Raw genomic sequence first — 16,764 nt, 5'->3', positions numbered from 1 at the left:
ATTGGGGGCTAAAAAAGCAAATTAGAGAGCGATACAAACTGGCTTTGTTCATCACTCCAGATTCAGGTAAGTTCATCCATCTAGTCAACATACACTCAAAATGATCAACAAACAGGCCCATCACACCCGCAGAGCTCGGTACTGCAGACAGCTACACATCAGGACAAAAAGGAGCAACACTGGAAGAGAAGATGACTCAGAAGCAAAGGCATTTGATGACAAGTTTTATGACTTGTTCAAACCCCAAACCCACATGGCAGACAGAACCAACTCCTGCAAGTTGTCCTCTGATCTGCACACCTCTAATGTGGTGCATGCACAAACACTAAATATAACAACAACAACAACAACAACAACAAAGGAAGGGGTAGTGAGGATGAGGTAACACTGAAGCTCAGCGGAGCACTGGCTGCTGTTCCAGAAAACCAGGCTTTGACTCCTAATACCTACATGGCAGGTTAAAACCAACATCTGTAATTCTAGTTTCAGGGGATCCAATGCCCTTTTCTGGCCTTTTCAGGTACCAACTATACAAGAGGTGCACAGACAGACAAACATACAGGTAAAACACTCCTACTCAAAATAAATTTTTTTAAAAAATTTTAAATAAAAATAAAAAACTGGGGTCAATAGTAGGAAATGGAGGAACAAAAAAAATTTTAAAATTAGACCCAACAAGACAGCTTAGTGGTAAAGGTGTGATCCTTGCAACCCCCACAAAGGTAGAAGGATGAAGCCTATGCACACAGCTACTATCCTGCATTCAATCACCAGCCATCCCCGAGGCTCTGGAGCTGCCTAGTAACTTTCCTTTTCCCTCCCTCCCGATGCTTAAGTTTGTACTCTCTGCCATGTCCTCTTTCATCCATGAGGAGCAGCTCCCTCTCTTCACCAGACAAAACCCTCGGCTTTCCGAGTGTGGAGCTTATTTTCAGCCAAGCAAATTCAGACCACAGCTCTTGCAGTTTACTCAGTTTTAAACAGTGTCTCCATCTCACTTGTTTTAATGAGATCTCACTCATTAAAGCTATAAGACTAAAAAACAAAGAACAGAAACGGGAACTTGGCAGACCCTCGGGAAGAATTAACAATGCAAGCTCATAGAGGCCATCTCATCTAATTCAGATTCTCAATGAGCTTACATTAAACACTACACAGCCTGCATTTCTCTTCAACCCCAACCTTCCTATTTCTAGGTCTTGCAACACTGTCAAGACCACTAACCTGTGTGTGTGTGTGTGTGTGTGTGTGTGTGTGTGTGTGTAACCATGGAAAAAATTGAATAAATAAGAAAATGTAAGTAAGAGTTGGGTGCTGTGGTCTACACTCCTTGGGACACTGAGGAAAGGACCACTTGAACACAGGAGTTGAGAACCAGCCTCAGCAATTATCTGAGACCCAAGCTCAAACACTAACAAAGTGGGTTTGTTTGGTTTGTTTTCTTCTGTTTTTAGACAGTCTCACCATGGAGTCAAGGATGGCCTGGAACCCACTGTAGAACAGGCTTAAACTCGACAAACTGCCTCAGCTGTCCAAGTGCTGGGATTAGCAATGTATAATACCACTCTACCTAGTTTCAAAAATTCACAAATTTTATTAACAGGTGGCAGGCCAGATTTGGCTTGTCTGGCCTAGTCTGCTAAACTTACCCTCCCTTATGTATTATGTAGACTTACTCCTACATTAAGGTCTTGCAATTCAATCATTACTTGGTATCTCACAGGGCAACAGCAGGAAATAATTGAAAAGGCGGGGCGGGGTGAATTGGGAGCTCATGGATAACACTCATGAAAAGATTTACAATTTGCCAAATACAACCCTAATTGCCTAAGTATTCAGTTGCAGGTACATTTTCAAGGCCATTTTCTGTCAGTAATGTGCTTCTCCTTAGCACCCACTACATAAAAATGAAACAATCATCTTGCTGAGGTTAAGTCTAAAATACAGCCATTTGTCTAATTGGTTAAAATGAGTTATAATGGCTTCAATACTCTTGCCAGTGCTTATATACCAGCTCTTCATTTTGCCTAATTTCCAAATTCCAACTATGGTTTTAAATTTTTGTCCTGTTTTGCTTATGACTGTAACCATATCACACGCTGCTGAAGACTGCATCTTTCACAAGCATCCACCAGCAATGTTTGCTAATGTCCAAGAGTGAAGAAGTGACTAACTAGAATTACATTTTTTCAGTCTGACCATGGAACAGATTATGGCTACCACATCTGAGAGGACAGTAAAGAGATAACATTTTGAAGGCTCAGCTACCCCTTAAGCTACACAAAAAAGTACAGCATCAACGGGCAGAGAAGGGCTGGGGAGAGATGGCTTGGCTGGTAAAGTGCTCGAGCACGAGTACTCAAGTATCAGTCTGGATCCTGATGTCCAGCAGTCATGGGAAACCTGGGCACTGTTCTGTCTGCCTCTAACCAGAGCTGGAAAGGGTCACTGACAAGAGTCACTGGTATGTACTAGTCAGCCATCACAGCTCAATCAGAGATTGTATTTCAGAAATTAAACAGAAATACAACACTGATCCCTAGTCAGACCACACACACACACACACACACACACACACACACATACTGCCTCAGCCAGAATGAGTCACCCAATAACAGACTATGTAACTTAAGGAAAGCTACTTACAGCTGTCTTTGTCTTACTTCCCTGATCTGAAGAAATGAAGTAATTATATCATTTCAATTACATAGGGTTCCCCTATCTATGGCTTTACTTTCTGTGACTTCTGTTCCCATTCAAGTACAATCCTAAAGGAGAAAGGTTGGTCCAGGAGTCGGAGTGAGCCACACAGCTCACTACAATTTATAGTTGAAGTGCTCTGCCTCATTGTCTCTTTCTCTTTTCATTGTATATCTATACAAATTTATAAATAAAAATGTATCTGTATGGAAAAACCTTAACATACTGTAAGTTCCAGCATTATCTGCAGTTTCTGATAACCACTGGATTCCTGAAAACTTATTTTATCTAATAAAGATTAGGCAACTTAACACATACAAATTATTTTTAGAACAAAATAGACTCAAGTAAATGGCACGCAGGTTAGTTGTTTTATCCATTATAGTATAAGACTCATAAGAACAACTATTTTGGGTCTGCTCTGTTTGATGAACTTCCTTGCTTGCGATTATAATTCACATATAGAAGATGCCCAGTATTTAATAAATGAATGAATATAAGCATCTTGCGTATCTTCTGAATCCAAGAGTTAAGACCAGCTTGGATAATGGTGAGAGACCTCATTTCAGAAAACAGATTAAAAAAGAAACCTTTAAAAATAAACATTTTATTGTCAGAATGAGAGGCACAAGAGTGCCTTTGACTTTGTCCTTGTTATTTGCAGTGTGAGAGGCTGGACCCACCGTATGCTCAGCAGGCACTCTCCACTGAATTCTCCACCACGTTCTGCTCAAGGCAGCAGGGAAGAGAAGAGCACTGAACCCCAGTGTCCGCTGTTCATCCCTTTCTCTTACTGAGACGTCCTCCATCACAGGCTGTCTCCTTTCTGTACCGGGAGGCACCCCGCATTTGTTGAGAAATGTTTGGGAGACAGCTGTGTGAAAGGCCCGGGCATACTTGTTTGGTAGTAAGAAGAAAAGAGCATCTACAAGCCTTGCTCCTCCCCATGCAGACCTCTGACAAATAGAGCAGCACCACACAAGGCATCGCCAGCTACAGTCAATATCATCCCCACCAACTACTGTCAAAGGGACAATGGGCAAACATCAGTTCAAGAAGTGCTCCTGTAGACTTCTTCCCTCCACTCTAAGGCCCCACACAGGAGGTTCTGAACAATACATTAGGAAGTTTTACTTACTGAGGAAAGTCAATAAAATGGCTTAGTGGATAAAAGTACTCATGAACATGTGACACACGGTCACTTGTGCACGTACACACCCACAGGATAAAAAACAAAACACTTTACTAAAGAAATAACTTGTTTTGACGTTTAAACTACACAAGGAACTATTCATCTAAATCACTTGTCAAGAGGCCCAGGAAGATGGCTTAGCAGTAAAAGCATTTGCTGTGTAGGCCTAATGACCCGAATTCTTCCAAAGTCACAGAACTTGTGTAAAGGCAGAGAGAATCAACTCCTCAAAACTTGTCCTTTGACCTCCATATTCATAATGTGGCATACATGTCATTCTCCCAAGAATAGTAACACTTAAATTTTATTTTTTAATCGTGGGGGTAGAAGGTAGAAAGTGTGTGCTTGTGAGTACGAGTGTTGGCAGCTGCCAGAGGCATTGGACCTGAAGCTGGACTTACAGGCAGTTGTGAGCCACCCAACACTGGTGGTGGGAACCTGCAAAGACCCACAGGAACAGCAATACAAGCTCTTAATCGCTGAGCCATCTCCAGGCCCAGAACTATTCACCCATAAGGAAATGCTAGAAAATCAAATTAAGAAAACATTACTTTGTGTGTATGCATGTTTTGCCAGCATGTATGGAAGTGTACCACAAATATGCTTTGTGCCTAGGCCAGAAGAGGGCATCAGACCCACTACAACTAGACAATTATTACAGACAATTATGAGCTGCCATGTGATTGTTGGGAACCAAACCCAGGTCTACAACCATATCAAGTGCTCTTGAAATATTTTTTAAAAATCAAATCTAAAGTCTTCTAGCGCCTTTTAACTGCCTCTTAAATTTCTATTTTGCAGTGTGGTGGTGGAGGCACTAGCAGAGGCAAACACCTTTAATCCCAGCACTCAGGAGGCTGAGGCAGGTGGAGCTCTGAGTTCAAGGCCAGCCTGGTCTAAAGAACGGGTTCCAGAATAGACAGAGCTACACAGCCCCAAAAAAGAAAAAAATGTTTTGTCCGTTTCATATTCTGTATAGTTTTTACTTTTTATTTAATCATTTATGTGTATGAATCTGTACAGGCGTACATCTGTGCACCATGTAACCAGCCTGGTGCTCTCAGAAGCAAGAAGATGGTTCTAGATACCCTGGAACTGAAGTTATAGATGGTTGTGAGCCATTGTGTTCGTTAGAGAAGCCAGTGCTCATAACCACTGAGTTATTCTTCCAACCCCTTTATTTAATTTATTTTACTTTTTAGACTTTTTATTTTTTTGAGTCAATATGTAGCCCTGGCTGGCCTCCAATTCACAAACACCCACCTGCCTCTGTCTCCCAGGTGCTTGCTGGGATCACAGTGTGCACTGCCCATTGTTGGCCCCTTTGACTTTCTTATTAGGGAAGAAAATAGGCAAACACATAGAAGGAATGACCAGACTGAACAACTGAATGAAGACACAGTATTAAGTTTGATACCAGAACTAATCTTTAGAGAATACTACTAAAGGAAACATAGCAAATAAAAGAAAAACAGAAAAAATGAAACCCTTCTAGAATACATGGGTATACATTAAAATTATAGTACCTTACCAAAGCAACCTAAATGTCGGTTATATATGAAAAGGTAGCTGAAAGTAAAACCACCACCGATAATTGAAATCAAATTAGCAGTGGTCAAAGGAATATAATAACTAGGATTTAACTGATGAAAGAAATGATTAACATGCAGAAATATCATTTCAATATAAAGAGGCTTAATTTTTTTTTAAACTATGCTTCCAACATGTAGGGGTTACTTTATAGATAGTTTCTTCAAACTATCAAAGTGTATAAAGAACATAATATAAAACAAAAAATAAAAGCTTCCAGTGAAAGAAAACATGACAGGGGAGGCAAACTCCTTCCTATAATTAAAAATTAAAATTATTAACTACAGATGTCAGCTTAGCTGGGAAGAAGCTCAGTTCAGAATGTGTGCCATGCAAACCCAGTCTGCTCTCCAAAACCTCCATTAAAAAACAAAAGAAAAAACACAACAAACAAACAAATCAATCAGTTGTGGCAGCTTGTGTCTAATCCAAAAGCTGGGGAGAATTCCTAGGGTTCGTTTGCCTGTTATTGTAGCTTAATCAAGGAATTCCAGGTCCTAGTGTAACACGCTTTTTCAAGAAAACAAGGTAGACGGCTCCTAAGGAATGTAACCTGAGGCTGATCTGCGCCCGGCCCCTGCGCCCGGCCCCGGAATCCATGTGCTCAGATGTGCACAGGCACCTGAGCGTGCATTTGAACCAGCTGCCTTCTCCACACGCAGTGCTTAGTTTTGGTTTTTTCTTCAGAAAGGTACAGATTTCATCTGCTGAGGTAGAAACTAGTAAACTCAATGAAAATAGGCTTAATACTTATAATTGTCATAACCTTAAGAATTAATGCAACAAAAAGGAATGATCAACTCTGGTTTTAAAAACGGGCAGTTGCCAGGGCTGGGGATTTACCTCAGTGGTAGAGCTCTTGCCTAGCAAGCACAAGGCCCTGGGTTTGGTCTACAGCCAGGACTTCACAGAAACACTGTCTTGAAAAATATACAAGCAAGCAAGCAAACAAAACAAAACAAAACAAAAAAACAAAAACCAAAAAAAAAAAAAACCAAAAAAAAAAAACCAAAAAACAAAAAACAAGCAGCCCAGCATGGTGACATAATCCCAGCAACTCTACCTGAGGCTTACCTGACCCTATGATCTCAAGACCAGTATAAGCAGCACTGCCGATAATCCCCTGTACCTCACCCCCCCAACACCAAAAACCTTCAACAATAAAGGCATTTTGATAAATACCATTTTACTTTTCAAAGATACAAAAGATTAATAAGCACTTGGAAAGATGTTGAACACTGTTTAGTCATTAGGCACTAATGCCTGGTTTCGGGACTCACCAAAAGAAAAAAAGAGCAGGCACACACCCTTAATCCCAGCACTTGGGAACCAGATAGATCTCTAGATAGATCTGGAGTTCTAGATCAGCCTGGACTAGAGAGTAAGTTCTAGGCCAGAGCTACACAGTGAGATCATGTCTTTAAAACAAAAAACAAAAACACAAGTATGGCAAGGCCTCCAAAAATTAAACAGTATTATCCTAAGACTTAGCATCTTCACTCCTCAGTGTAGTGTAAGTACGAATTCAAAGACTATCTGTATTAATATGTTCCCAGCACGATTAATCAACAGCCTTAAGGAGGACGTAACACAAATGGACAGATAAAATTTGGTGCCCACACAGTGGACTATTTTCAGTCTGTTTGCTTGCTTAGTTATTGTTGAGACAGGGTTTTCTATGTAGCCTTAGCTATACTAGAACTTGCTCTGTAGAATAGGCTGGCCTCAAACTCAGAACTCATAGATTTGCCTGCCTCTGCTTCCTGACTGCTGGGATTAAAGGCGTATGCTACCCACCCATCATTCATTCTGAAAGAGAAAGGAAATCATCACACAGGTAACAATGTGGATATTTGAAACAGTGCTAAGTGAAATAAGGGGAAAGTGTTGTTTGATTCTTCAGATATGATGTTCTTAGTAATCAATTCCTAAAGACAGAAAGCAGATTCCAGGGCTGCAGCTGGAGAAAACACTTAGTGTTTAACATGCCCACACATTTAGTGGGGAGAACAATGTAAATAAACGCACAAAATGCCACAGACCCAACAAACCTAAAAATGTTTAAAATTGTCAAATCTGTGATCTATCTTTCTGCATTCCAATCAAGAAGTTCAACAAACATCTTAGCATTCAGTTATGGCTTTGGTTGGTTCAGACTGGCCTAGAACTCAACACATCCTGCCTCTGCCTCCCAAGGGTTGAGAGCAAAGGTGAGTAGCACCACGCCTAACAAGATTCTCCAACTGGTAAGGTGCTACATTAATAATCTGAACATATTTGATTTATACTTTTGAAAATGTCAGAAAGAACAAACATTTTTTTGCTTCTTTTTTTCCTAAAGTCTTTTATAGGAAGGCTCTCAATTTTTCAAATTGAGATAAAAAGCCAGAATTATATAGTTGGTAGAGGAGTAGAAAATAGAAGAGATTACAAAACAAAGCAAAAGAAAACACACAAAAAAAACCTTGTTTAGGTGTTTCTTCATCTTTTTTAGTCTCCTCATCCTCTAGGGTGGGACTTTCCCGGGAAGAGTCTTCCTGTTGGCTAGAGTTTTTCAATAGTACAGGATCAATTTGTGCTTTCAGGAGTGCAAGGGTCTCAGCCAACTCGTTTCGATTTCTAAACAAGGGAAAAATAAGACAGCATAAAGATCTTTCTGAGCCTAGGAACCTTTGTGAACAGCACCTACTATACATTAAAATAAGAGGGGAACAACGCAGTAAAGAACATCAATTGCCTGGGAGTACTCCCAACAACAAACTAAGTACTTAAGAAAGACACACATTAAAATGTACTGTTCCTTAAACAGAAATTTTATTTTCCTTACAGAACAGAACGGCAATGCAAAAACAGTTTGGATAGAAACAAGGGTAGGTCCAACATTAAACACATCAAGAGTGACCCCTTTTTATGTATTGTGGTTCTTTTAAAATTCAAATGCCTGTGTGTGACATATCAGGTGTCTTCCTTAATCACCTTGCATGCTACTTTTTTTTTATATAGAGCCAGGATTTACCTGTCCCAGGGCTAGCGTCTATGTCTGCATGGATGTTGGACTCTGAACTCAATTCCTCACACTTAGGGAGAAAGCATTTATTATACTGCCGTTTATTTGCTCAGACTCCGCTCATGTATACCCTATAGATACAGTCTATAGATAACGTCACACAACATTTTCAATAGTTTATTGTGTTAAGTAAAGATAGTGCATGCTGTACTGTCAGGAAGAAAAAGTATTACTATCTCCACCAACCATATGGACACACTACAGCTGTTAGAAATCAACGTTATTCTTCCTTATGTGCAGTTGGAATTGTCACTACAGGGATTAGATGTGTTCAGGGAAACTGGGCAGTGGAGGAGTAGCTCAAGAATGCTGATTCCAGCTGATTAACAGCAACCAATGGCAGGTTTCAGTCCCGACCTGTGGTGCTGTTCTATAATTAATAGACTACTGGAGGGCTAGAGAGAGCTCAGCCATTGAAGGCCAGGTTAACAACAGCAGCAGCAGCAGCAGCAGCAACAACAGCAAGGCAAACGGCTATTGTACAGATTGTTGCAGTGTAAATATATTTTTGAATTAGGTCTCATTGTACAGCTCAGGTTGATCTCAATCTCTGAATCATTCTGTCTTAGTTTCACATATGTTAGCATGTGCTGTGGTGTATGGCTGGATTTTCTTTATGAAAAGGAAAATCTCAAGCAATTAAGGGATCTAGAAATGACAAGAAGATATTCTGCTGGACAGGTGTTGAAATAATTAGTCCTACAGATCTAAGTACTGGGGCCTACCTGATAGTAGTTGGGCATTTGGTTAGGACCTCACTACTGGGCTAATTTCTTCTTAAAATACTACTACAATGGCACTCCCAGGAGATATTGAGACAGCAGTTGGTCACGGAGAGTGTGTACTGGAGGGGCTGGGTATCTTGCTTTGGCACTTCCCTGTATCCTCTTCCTCTGCCACGTGCTTACATCACCATGATGCTTTCTCATCAAGGGCCCAGAGATAACACAACTGACTAGGAAGGGCTGTAGGTAGCCTCTGAAACATGAGCTAAAAAGCAACTCCTTCCTTTGTTATGTCTCATGACAAAAGACCTAACATCTTTAAATAAAGTTCCCCAAGTGCTTGCCTTACAAGCATGAGGAGGATCTAAAAGCTTAATCCCACTAACCATGGTAGTGAGCTTGGGTCTGGTGGTGCACACTGGCAACCTTAGAGCTGGAGAGACAGTTTCTCTCCTTGGGGATTGCTGGCCACACAGCCTGGAGTGCAACCTTGGTGAGTTCCAGCCTGAGAGAAAAATCTTAAAAAAAAAAAAAAAATAATAATAATAATAATAATAATAATGTAGACAGCACCTGAGGACCAACACCTGAAGCTGTTGTCCTCAGCTCTCCATATGCATACATACGAATTAAGCACCCACCAACAGACAGACACACAGAGGCGCGCGCGCGCGCGCGCACACACACACACACACACACACACACACACACACACACACACCACACGATCTCCACCATGAAGAAGCTCTACCTTAGAAACCTGATTCTATAAACAGACACGCACTGTGTTATAATACATACAGCCCAAGGCCTGCAATGTGTACAGCAACATGTCTGCAGTGAGTGACATCTCCCTCCACCTTTACTGTCCAGATCACCGTCGTTCACGATCCTTTTGACTATTTCATAAAGGGTCAACGAATGAGTAACTGGAATTTCATTCAATACTGATGTCTGAAACATTTATATTCATATCTTCCAGCTTACTATAAGAGCCTTGTCTTGTATTTTTTAGCATAAGTAATGAAGAAATCGTTTGTGGAGAGAAGCTAGAGACGGCTCAGTGATTAAGAGAACTGGCTTCTCTTCCAGAGGACGTTGATTCCTTGTACCTACATGGTAGCTCACAACTGTCTGCAAGTCCAGCTCCAGAGAATTTAATTCCCCCACCCCATTTTTGGCTTCTATGGGCACCAGGCATAAATGCAGTATATAGACATAGATACATATAGGCAAAACATCTCATCTTTCCCCTTAATATGCAGCAAGCTCAATGCTGATCATGACCAGCAGTATATGCAGTGGCATTGAGCACACAGAACTGTGGCTTTAATTGCTGTTCCAAGCACTGGTAACAGCAGAGGTCACTGGTTATACTTAGGCTCCTTCCCTTCCTTTAATTCTTAGAGACGGGCTCTCGTGTACCCAGGTTAGCCTTAAACTCTGTGAAGCCCAGGATAACCCTAAACTTGTGATCTTCCTGCTTCTATCTCTAAAGTGTTAGAACTATTGGCATGGACCAACATGCCCTGAGTTGAAGAAACTCCTTTTGGAAATTTCCACAGCCATGATTCTGTTAGCTGCTATCAATGTGGTAAGAAATGTACCTTCCTAAGTTGGGGATGAAACAGTGAGGTTACATTAGAGTAAAGGACATCAAATGAAGGGGATTTGTAGGGCATTTCGCCTGGAATAAATAGAATTGGCGTAAATGAATATAACATGTTGTAGTCATCACCCAGGCCAGGTTTACTGTGAGCATGAACTACTGTTACAGAAAATATTTGTAAAAAAAAAAAAAAATGAGAAAAATGCTCTTTGCACTTTGTTGGCTTAAGAGCAGACTGGTATAAAGTGAGCCCACAGCAGGAGACCATGAGCTCTGGCCCATCGTGGAGGCTTCACACATGCCAGCAGCACGGACCCGGCCTGTGAAATCCTCATCACCACGGCAAGGACAAGCTCATCAGAACTCCTACACCACGGGATCAGACCTTCGATCACTTCAAATCTTCAGAAGTGAACTGCTGGTCTTTCCTTCCATGTCTGTAATCAGCGTCTCAGATGGTCACCGTTCCTCCAGCTCCCCTTATCCATAGGCACAGTACTATGAGGCAAGAGGAGAGCGGAAGTGATGGACCCCGCTTTCCATACCTTCACTGTGAGCTCTATGCATCATTTTCTGCTTTTTATTACCTCCTCTCCTTCATTTACCAGCACAGACCTTTGACAGATCATATGTGTGCCCTGCTGGACATACTGCCATTCAAATTAGGTGCTCCTTCAGAGTCTTACATGACAATGTATCAACTTTACAGAAAAAATAAGATTCAACTATTTGTAAATAATTTATTTTTCACAAAGATCTTATTTCCTTCTCATTACACTAGTTTGTCTCCTAACAAGTGTGTGAACACCTAGTTACTGCCTTTCCTTATTACATAGTTCTACATGGAGCATATGCCTCTAGCCATGTGGTATTTTATAGTCATGCTGGATTCTGAGAAGTATATCGTACAAGTTATTCACTAAACGTTCTTAGTACTGAAAGATTCATCTAAATTGTTCACACTATGTATCAAGGAAACTTAAAAAAAATATCGAGAAAAACTCCCCTAAAAGGCTTCTAACCTGATTATTGTTTTTAAAAACAATTCTAATGCACACATATTAGAGTATAAAAACAGAAAACTATCACACCTAGATAGTTCAGTTTGAACTGATGATTTATTCTGCTAGAAAAAGTTAAATATACTAAATTTAAACTAGTCAGAAATAAGATAAATTCTCTCTCTCTCTCTCTCTCTCTCTCTCTCTGTGTGTGTGTGTGTGTGTGTGTGTGTTGTGTGTGTGTGTGTGTGTGTGTCATACACAAGTATGACTTGAAGGAGATATAAATAATGGAGTGTTTTGCCTGTATGTATTTATTTGCCCATGGAGTAGAAGAAGGTCGTATTCTCTGGTATTGGAATTACACACGTTTGTGAGCCACCATGTTGGTGCTTGGGGGAATTTAGCCCATCCCCTCTGCAACAGCAATGAATGTCCTTAACCACTGAGCCATCTCTCCACCCCTCATAACTGGAACTTTAAGAGTAGACTATAGACCCTAACAACAATCGGGGTATTTTTCCTTTCCTCTCTTTTTCTTCTTCAAACCACTCTTCCTTCAGGCTATAATATCAGCCATTTCCCTCCAAAACACCATGTTCTTTTAGGACACTGTTCTCTTAGTCTAGAATATCTTTCACATATTAATCAATTATATTTTTTTGTGTATGTATGTGAGTATGATGTATGTTTGTTGTAAGTGTGCCTATGTATACATGTGTGGAGGACAGAAGAATAAGACAAACAAACCACACTTGTACACATAAAAATAAAAGTAAATAGCTCTTAAAAAAACAAAACACTGGTTAGAGGGAAATCTGTTGGGAGTTGGTTTGTCATGTTGACTATAATATCTGTGGGTATAGTAAACGGGGGAGGGGGGGTTAGTTTATACTAGAGATCTTACTGTCTCAGTCTCCTGAATTATAGATGGCCAACCTAAATTGTAAGTATTTTTAGAAAGGCAAAGACAGACAGAAGCTGGAGAATACTGCAGCAGTAAGGGAAGGAAAGGTAAAATTCTAGATTACTTTTACGGAAGCTGATGACTGGTTTTGGTGACAGTATATGTGTAGAGCAAAAACAAATGAGGTAAAACACGTGCCTAAGACTTTGGACCCAATCAAGCAAAAGGACAGGGCTGCTATCATCTAGGATGAGGTTTGGTCCGTGGCTATATATTGTAATGCTAAATTCTGTACTTGAAGGTCTAGGCCTCCAAGTGAATTTTCACACTTACAAGCATTTGTTGGCAAACCTTGTTGCTAGATTTAAACGTACTGGTTAAATAAAAGTGGCTGCAATCAGTTATTTGGGGAGATTAGAAGTAGGTGGGGTTTGAGTTACCTGGCTAGGGGTGGAGAAGAGAGAGGACAAAGAAGAAGGAGGGGGGACAAGAAGAGTGGAGGAAGCCACCATGAGGGGAGATGGACCACAAGGGGCACATGGCCAGGAGAAACAGCAAGTATTTGGGGTACACCACTGGGGAGGTAGCCAGGACAGGAGTGACCCTCCTCCCACCCAGTTAACTGTCAAAGCCAAATTAAGTAACCATAGCCTGAGTCTCATTCATTTGTAAGCTAGTTGGGGACAATCTTAAATTGGTTGTACTGCATTATTTTGGTAGAAAAGATTAGAAACTTACTTTAGGGCAGATTAACTTTCCAACTTTACCAGATTCCAACTCTTATGGTCCATATAGGTATTTTAAATAATCTAGACCTTGGAGGAATGGGACACACTGTCTTAACTTGTATTCTGTGAGCCTAATGGTTCTTCAGCAGAGTGCGAGTTAAGGGAAGGGAACCTTCCTGAACAACAGCACTGGAAGGCTGACAAACTGTAAGAATAACCTTTTCAGCTAGCTCTTCCTTGGCACCCTAGGATATTCTCACTCACAGCTCTCATCTATTTTTTAAAAAGCATTTATGGCCCTGTATCTTTTTTTCCCAAAATGGGAACTCTCCTTAAAATAGGATAAAGCATAATATAAATATAACAAATAGCATATTAATTTTCAAAATGGTTTAAGGTTCAGCAACATCATTCTGTCTCTTACATATCAACTACATGTTATTGAGGAGCAAAAAATGAAAACTGAGAATAACAACAGTCTTTTACTGAAACCAAGAAAATGGAGACATGTTAATAACTTCAACAACATTATTGAGCTAGCACAAGCCAGCAAGCTTTAATGTAACTCCAACACAAAGGTACAGTGGTACATATCTAAACTCCCAGCACTCAGGGGCTGAGGGAGGTAGATCACAGGTTCAAGGGCAGCCTAGGCTACATAGCAAACCCTTTCTCAAAATAAAGCAAACTGAACAAAATAAGACATCTACAGAGGAAGGTCACTTCCCTAAGGTCACAGCAGGACTCAATTCGGGAAGATCCGACTCTAGATCCCGCCTTCATCTCATCATTTAAGTTCTATTTTTTGTGTATTTTATTTTATATTAATAGTTGTAGCTTTTTTTTTTTTTTTTTTGGCCTAATTTGTAGCAATCCTTCCAATGCTGCCTCCCAAGTACTAGAACTGTACAGCAGACACCCCAGCCTGCTGAGGGCTCATGTTCCTAATCATTATTTTGTAGCAGCACAGCTAATGTCCTGACAGGCTTAGGATGGCTCAGTGGTCAGGAGCACCCACTGCCTTTGCAGAATACCTGAGTTCAGGTCCTAGCCCCATTATCAGGCAGCTCACAACTGCCTGTAATTCTAAGCCCAAGGAATCCAACATCCTCTTCTGGACTCTTATGAACACCTGCATTCGTACATGGATAACCTACAACACACATATATAACATAATAAAAAATAAAATCAAAAAGTTTAAAACAGTCCTGACAGAGGTCTATAAATATGTGAACATTGTATTTACTCTTCAGAATTTAAATTTCTGTAAATGACTATCAAAACCACAATCAATTTAAAAATATTTTTAGAGGTACAACTCATACACTGTGAGGTTAGTATGTTCTTGTTTACTTATTGATTTGCTATGATGCCTTCTTTGAAGAGCAGGCTGGCCTTAAACTCAGAAAGGCCGGGACTGCTGGCTTCCCAGCAGGCAGGGTTAAGATAAAGTCACTTAGCGCTCAGTTCAATTGCTATGCACAAGACACGGTTAGTGAGTCTTCTAGTGGCTGTGAACAAGTATCTGACAAAAGCAGCAGAACAAAGGGGTTACTCTGGCTTTAGTTTGAAGGGTGCAGCCCATTATGGCTGGCAAGGGATGGTGGGTAAGAGGGGGCAGTCAGGAAGTAGAGAATGGGCAGGGAGTTGGGGGAACGGGCTACCAAACCTCAGAGACCATTCCCACTGACTCACTTCCTCAGGCTAGATTCTCCATCTCTTAAAAGACTCCATAACTTTCCAAAAGTAGTATCACTCACAGGGGGCCAAGCTCAAAGCATGAGCTAGGGGACAGGCTAGGGGACAGGTGGAAGACACAGGCCTATTTCCAACACTAACATGTATAAACTCCCGACCAACAAGAAATATGATGCTTTTGTTCTCGAGACAGGGCCTCACTACGTCACTCAAGCTGGCCCAGAACTCACTACCTAGTCCAAGCTGGCCTAACATTAAGATCCTCAAGTAACCAGCTCCGGGTTTTGTTGATTCTTTGTATAGTTCTCTTTGTTTCTACTTGGTTGATTTCAGCCCTGCGTTTGATTATTTCCTGCCTTCTACTTCTCTTGGGTACATTTGCTTCTTTGTTGTACAGCTTTCAGATGAGCTGTTAGACTGCTAGTGTGTGCTCTCTCCAGCTTCTCTATGGAGGTCCTCAGAGCTCTCTCCAGCTTCTCTACGGAGGTCCTCTTAACACTGCTTTCACTGTGTCTCATAAGTTTGGATACGTTGTGCCTTTATTTTCATTTAATTCTAAAAAGTCTTTAATTTCTTTATTTCACCCCTGACCAAGTCATCATTGAGTAATAGTTGTTCAGCTTCCATGTGTGTGGGGGCTTTATGATGTTTCTGAAGACTAGCCTTAGTCCGTGTGGTCCGATAGAATACATGGGATGATTTCAATGTTCTCGTCTCTGTTGAGGTGTGTTTTGTGTGGGATTATATGGTTGACTTCTGAGAAGGTACCATGAGGCGCTGAGAAGGTATATTCTTTTGTTTTAGAGTGAAATGCTCTTTAGATGTCTGTTAAATCCATTTGGTTCCTAAGTTTATAGCAGCCTTATTTATAATAGCCAAAAGCTGGAAACAACCCAGATGTCCTTCAACAGAATGGATACAGAAAATGTGCTACATTTACACAGTGGAATGCTACATAGCTATTAAAAACAATGACTTCATGAAATTCGCAAACAAAAGGATGGAACTAGAAAATATCATCCTGAGTGAGGTAACCCAGATACAAAAGGACACACATGGTATGTACTCACTGATAAGTGGATATTACCCCAAAAGCTCACAATGCTCATGATACAATCCACAGACCATATGGAGCTTAGGAGGAAGACCAAGGTGTGGATGCTTCAGCCCTGCATTGAGGGGGAAACAGGAAGATCATGGGAGGTGGCGGGCAGGAGGAAGGGAACTGGGGAGAAAAAAAGGGGAGGAAATAAGGGGGAATATCAGGTACTGGAGGGGACTGGAGAGAGGTACAGAGGGTCAGGAAATCAAATAAAAATATATAGCAGTAGGGGATTAGGAACCGAGGATAGCCACTGGAGGGTCCCAGATACCAGTGAAGTGAGAGGTTCCCAGGAACCAAGGGGATGACTAGAACAGTGAAGGGGAGATAGAACCTGCAGAGACCACCTCCAGTTGATAGGCATGGTTCCATGTAGGGGTATGGGTCCACTCACTCATCTCAAAGTTTTTAATCCAGAAATGCTCCTGTCCAAAGGAAAGATAG

The 16,764-nt window shown here is 41.0% G+C and overlaps 1 protein-coding gene across 1 annotated transcript in view; it reads right to left on the bottom strand.

The window, feature by feature from the left end:
* Rsf1 (remodeling and spacing factor 1) overlaps window positions 1-16,764 on the bottom strand; it is a 115,881-nt gene that overhangs the window by 33,978 nt on the left and 65,139 nt on the right. Inside the window, exon 5 of the mRNA XM_032892968.1 lies at window positions 7,947-8,101. Coding sequence (XP_032748859.1) covers window positions 7,947-8,101 — 155 coding nt within the window. The remainder of the gene's footprint in view (window positions 1-7,946; window positions 8,102-16,764) is intronic.

Source organism: Rattus rattus, chromosome 2 (assembly GCF_011064425.1).
Source record: "Rattus rattus isolate New Zealand chromosome 2, Rrattus_CSIRO_v1, whole genome shotgun sequence".
NCBI classification, from domain to species: Eukaryota; Metazoa; Chordata; class Mammalia; order Rodentia; family Muridae; genus Rattus; species Rattus rattus.
The sequence above is the reverse complement of the archived record's forward strand: the minus strand, read 5'-3'. Positions and strand labels throughout refer to the sequence as shown.